Source organism: Euprymna scolopes, chromosome 35, assembly GCF_053919585.1.
Source record: "Euprymna scolopes isolate OS-2025 chromosome 35, ASM5391958v1, whole genome shotgun sequence".
In the NCBI taxonomy this organism is placed as follows: domain Eukaryota; kingdom Metazoa; phylum Mollusca; class Cephalopoda; order Sepiida; family Sepiolidae; genus Euprymna; species Euprymna scolopes.
Genome location: NC_136516.1, coordinates 45,423,891 through 45,429,890, shown reverse-complemented (window position 1 = coordinate 45,429,890; position 6,000 = coordinate 45,423,891). Strand labels below are relative to the sequence as shown.

General features: G+C 32.2%; 1 protein-coding gene across 2 annotated transcripts in view; it reads left to right on the top strand.

The window, feature by feature from the left end:
- Positions 1 to 222: 222 nt before the first annotated feature.
- Positions 223 to 6,000, top strand: part of LOC145259852 (pyruvate dehydrogenase phosphatase regulatory subunit, mitochondrial-like) — a 169,959-nt gene continuing 164,181 nt past the window's right edge. The window contains exons 1-2 of one of the 2 annotated variants that reach the window (XM_080117694.1): positions 251 to 353; positions 1,360 to 1,954. In XM_080117694.1, the coding sequence (XP_079973820.1) occupies positions 1,539 to 1,954 (416 nt within the window). In that variant the 5' untranslated portion in view covers positions 251 to 353; positions 1,360 to 1,538. Of the gene's footprint in view, positions 1,955 to 6,000 lie in introns of both variants that reach the window. The other variant, XM_080117693.1, reaches the window with a different exon arrangement.

The following is a 6,000-nucleotide window of genomic DNA, read 5'->3' as shown; positions in this document are numbered from 1 at the left end:
ATGTCATGTTTACTCACTTTTCGAGTGGGGAAATTATTTAATTCCAAACAGGTAGACTTATATTCGATATAAAAATAAAAAAAAATGTTAAAATATATCATCGCAGAAATAACGTTGAATTATAATACAAAAATCGTTATTTTATTTTATTTTTAAATATAAGTTGTTTCTTTAGGTGGTTATCCGATTAGAGTTATCTGCCCTTGCAATGTTGTTTTGGACATAGCAGGCGCGTAGCAGAAAAAGAAATAAAAAAAGAGGAAGAAAAGAGTATGCTTTTTCTTCTCTTTTCCTATATGTCTCTGTTATATGACCCCCCAAAGACCCACACAGACACTCTGCCGTGTTTCTAGGTATGCTTGCGATTTGTTATGACGATGACGGCGACGACGACCTATATGGTTCGACCTTTGCAGCAAAAGAAGAAATAGATTAACATTATTAATTTACGTGCTGGTTTCTTTCTTTCTGTCTGTCTTCTTCTCATTAAGAAAGACAAAATTAACACCCCACCCATTCAAGGCACCGGTCTCTATTTATATATCGGTAACATTTATCGGGAGTCTTAAGTTTCCAAAAGATAAAACTTATTGTTTTAAGACAAGCGTTAAGTAACGTGACTCAATGAAGCCTAAAGAAAAACACGTCGTAATTGAAACAGACAAGCGTGATACGTTCTTGAACAATTAAATAATAAATAAATATTATTAAAATACTCCCTAAATTTCCGAAGATACCATAGTTATTATTTAAATTTAAAATAGCACAATTATAATTCGCAAAAATATTAAAAAGAACGAGTTCAGTTGTACAATAGTGGAACTTTGATTTTTTTTAACGACAATTTATTCATTTAAAAATGTTTCGTTTTAGTTTGCCTCTATAATATATTTGCGATTAAATAAAATTATCACTTTTTAAAATAACCATTCAGAATAAATGTTATTGTTTTTTTAATATGCTTACTAATACGTGAAAAATGCTTCTACCAAAGTTTTTTTAATTGTTTAATTTTTAGCAGGGTGTTCATATTAACTATTTGTTCAATGTTTCCCTTTCCGACTTGATTTTTGGACCGCTCTTTAACTTAAAAAAAGCCGCCCTCTGAGAATATACTCGCAACGCAACATTAAACCGAAATCCATATTTTTATTTAGTTTTTATTTTACACTACAGAATATTATTTATTACCGTTACGAATGAAAGAACGCCTGCAAACAAATTTGACATTACATAAACAGGCTGCAATTGGGTGTTGCCAATAACAACAACAACAATCATAATAATAAAAGCACGTGTTATTTTGTTACTATTAACCTCTCTCTATCTTTTTTCTTTCTTTTTTTTTTTCTCATTTAGTTTAACCTTATCGCCAATGTTTTCAGTAGCGTAGTTGTGCTTCTACCACACGGTCGGCTGCTGTAGGATTTCTTTCATTTTCTTTCTCAATTCGCTGCCCAAAACAAACTGCTTCATTGATTCTTTATTTTGCATACATACATATACATATGTACACACGATTCTGAAAGGTCCTTAAGATGAGATCTTTCAATGTCATGCAACCAGCCTTGAAAAGTCTTGACAAAATCATTAAAACGAACACATTCTTCTCCAGGAGAGGCTATGCAAGATTTACTCCAACAACTTTTCATTATTGCAATAACGGTACTAATTCTAGTTCCTCTTCGAAGCTCACCGGACTTCGACTGAACAAGAGGTCCAAGAAGCGAAATATATTATCGTGGATCTCTACTAATAATAACTGTCGGTCTTTTTCATTGTCTTCGGAGTCTGACCCTTCTTCTTCATCTTCTTCGTTTACAAATAATGATGCCTTCACGGTTCCCAAGGAAGCAAGGGTTGTTATTTGTGGTGGTGGTGTCGTGGGGTCGTCCGTGGCATACCATCTAAGTCAACGTGGCTGGTCCGATGTTGTCGTCCTGGAACAAGGAAGGTAAGAACAAACACATTTATTTGTATGGTGCTTCTACAGAATTTGAACCGAACCATAAAGGCTTTTGCAGAATTAAACGGTGCTTATGCATTTTTGTTACTGTGCTATATTTTTTTTGTGCTAGTGCTATTTTTTAAATCGTATTTCCAAGTTTAATTAAAGTTTTATGATACATTTTTTTTTATTCAATTGTAAGGTTGAAGTATAGAATAGTTACAAAACACCCTCCCCTCCCCATGTTAAGAATGGCTTTTTAAATAATGTTATTATTTACGTCCGGATCACTCTTTGCACTAGTACCATTTTTTTTTTAAATAGTATTTTCAAGTTTTACGATCTCTTGTTTGATTACAACCCCTGAAAAACAACTCTTTGCAGGTAAGTCGTCAGTGGAACAACCAAGTCACATTGACCATTAAAGGGTTCAGTTTTAATTCTGTAGAAGTAGCCAACATTTAATTTTCATTGACCTGCATTGTTTGAAACTTTTGAACACAAGTTTTATTTCAAAATTTGCTTCTTAGCTTCCACTTTAATCGAATACGTCATTAAAAAAAGAGAGAAAAAATGGGTGGCTGATTATTTTTTTTATGTAGTCGATAATTTCACGCTTGAAAGTAAAAAGAAATCTTACTCTAATCCAATTGGAAATTACCCCAAGACTTAGGGTTAGTGATACCATACGTCTTTTTTTAGGCCCGATAGTAGCCCCCCCCCCAAAAAAAAAAACAATTGACAACCACTGTGATTGATTGACGAATTCGGCTAAGTGAAAGTAATGAAACAAAGGTGCTAATGCACTTATTGATCTGCGCTATTTTTTAAAATCGTATTTCCCAGTTTAATTAAAGTTTTTAAAGTACTGAATAGGTACAAAACACCGTCCCCTCCCCATGTTAAGGATGGCTTTTTAAATAATAATGTTATTTCAGCACGGATCAATAAGTGCATGAGTACCGAAACAAATTTTGAAATCACAAAACTTGGAAGTTTCAAAAGTTTAAAACTATGCAGGTGCAGGTCGGTAGAAAAATTAATTTTCGGTCGGTTGGTAAAAGTTATTTATTGTATATTTTGTTTAGATTTCTCGGCTGTTAACTATACAATACTTTTGCCGATATTGATTTTAGAAAAAAAAAATGTCTAAAATTTACGGCTTAAGTTTAAGGGGGGGGGGGCTTAAGAAGAAATTGAAATTCAAGACTTTTGCTTAATTGATGTTTAATGACTATGGATGAAATTTAATGCAAATCTGAAATATTTGAATTTTCAAATGGGAGGTTGTGCACATATTATGCCCTCCTAAAAATCGTTCAAAGAAACTGAAATTTGGGAAATATTTATTAAATGATGTCTCTAATACCGATTGCTAAAGTTTCACAAATTTTGGAGGTATCTGAATTTTCACCAACGACTACCCCCCCCAACCCTTTATCAGCTGTATTCCAAAATTTATAATGATCTGTTAATTAGTTTAGGTGTGAATCTTATACACAAGTGTATATAAATAGACTTGCTTTAACTAGACGGTGTTGCTCAGGAGCAAAACAATTGGGAAAAAAAAAACATTTTTTTCAGTAGGAATTTTTAAAGCTTCCTTTTTTATTTTTTATTTTTCATCTTGGTACTTCTGCAGTTTACGGAACGTGCTATTAGAAATTTTTCTTTTTAGATAAGATGTTCATGTTAAATTCAATTTTGTCTATTAAATAGTTAGGTGAAAGTACAGAATAGTTAACGTTCGTTGCCCCTCCCCATATTAAGAACAATACGTAAACTGCAGAAGTACCCTTATTTTACCCGATTTCGGTACTTATTCAGAGGATTGCAGTTACTTACGGAACCAATCTCTGATATTGATGTAGAATTCTGAGCTAGTCCCAGGAATAATCGAAGCAGTTTACGATTTTAAAGCTGCGAAAAAAAAATCTTAAAAGCAGACGACACTAATATGCGAGGGGAGGATTGGGTTTTAAATATTTTAGACCCTAAAAAAAAAATAAAGTTGAAAAATCCTTTAAAAAGAAAAAATGTTTTTCAAATTGTAAACTGCTTTGAGTATCTTCGGGACTGACTTGGGAATTCTTTATCGATACTCGCGACTGACTGGGTAAGTACTGCAATTCGATGGAAGCCCATTCCTTAAAAATAGCTTGATTCCAATAGACAATTAAAAAAAAATCATTCACTATGTTACGCATTGGCAACACACACACACACACACACACACGAGATAATGTCTGATAATTTTTAATGCAAAGAGAGATATTACGTAATATTTCGTCGGTAATACCGGTGCTAATGCACTTACTGATCCGCACTATTTTTTAAATCGTATTTCCAAGTTTAATTAAAGTTTTATTTTTTTTATTCACTTGTAAGGTTAAAGTAAGGTACATCACCCTCCCCTCCCCATGTTAAGAATGGCTTTTTAAATAATAACGTTATTATTTCAGCACGGATCAATAAGTGCATGAGTACCCTAATACCTTTAGCCCACTCCCTTAAAATGAGATTCTATTTTTTTAGGATCTTACGTACGAACATCATGAAAAATATGACGCAGTAATAAACACGCATACACACAATTATTTCAGAATTTAGAGTCCGGCGGATCAGTGGATCAAGTTTCGCATATAAATTCGACGTAAAATTATCTTCCATTTCTGGGGCTATTCTAATGTTTTAGCGCAGTTAACCATTTTTTTTTTTTTTTTTTTTGTTTGTTTTTGTCTTTTGCTATAGTAGATAGAATTTGTGCGTTTTCCCCGGGGGGGGGGGGTGAAGAAGATTTTACCATTTTTCGGGGGGGGGGGGGGGATTATGTGTGGTTTTACGACCTCGCCAATTTTACTTCGAGTAAATAGTAAAAAAACTGTAGTTAATTGCCATAAAATGCTAGAATGGGTCCGAAAATGGGGAACCTTAGAATCGCATTTCTTTTCTTTTTTTTTTTTTTTTTTTTTTTTTGTCACATATACCGAATTAACTGAAAACGCTTCAAAACCTATATTGACTTTTAATTTAAAAAAAAAATGGTAATAATGCACTTATGTTACCGTGCTGCAATAACGTTATTAATTAGAAAACCATTCTTAACATAGGAATAACTGTGTCAATTTTAAGTCTACAGACTCGAAATTTGATAATACAGGGTACTGAGATTTGGAAAAATCTTTATAGTCCGTTTTCAGCCAGAAATTTGGCTGTTAAGAGGTCAAAGTTCAACGCTTTGACCTTTGAGACCCTTACCAAACTCCTCTGCCAATTATGGGTTTAAACACTTGAAATTTTAAATATAAGTTCCTTGGACATGGATCTAACTTAATAACTTGATTTGAGCCCAAAACAACAAATGTTAAAGGATCATAATAGGGGTCAAAGTTTAAAAAAAAATTGACCGTTTTTTTTTTTTTTTTTTTTTGCTCAACATATACCTCCAAACACCCGGGCAACGCCAGGCTGAAATGCTAGTAATATATATATATATATATATATATATATATATATATATATATATATATATATATATATAAAGTAGTAGCGTTCGTGTGTGTGTGTTTGTCTATGTGTACAACTCCCAATGATCAAAGAAATATAAAGGCCATATGTGTGTACACCTCTCCTGGTCCAGAAATATTAATGTCCATGATAAGATACTTCTGTCAAAGGAGACATTATATTTTATACACAATTTCTATATATAGCATTCTTCAAACCACATCTACATTGATTGAGTTACGGTCATTAGTATATCGCATTAAATTAAATCTATTTAAATAATTAGCTCAATGATATTACTTATTCGACATAATAGGTTCGTTTCAACTGTTCTAATTAAAAAAACATTAATTATTTAGTTTATTTTCATTTCAATTTATATTTGATTTAACTTATTTTATCTGAAATATGAAACCGTTTAATTTTTAAACCAGAAAACTAAAGGGGAAATAACTGTGATAGTTTAATTGAAAAATTGTTTTAAACGGAGCAAGTTATTAAATATTTTCTGTAATAGATTTGTTTTCATTTTTAAATATTCTTCT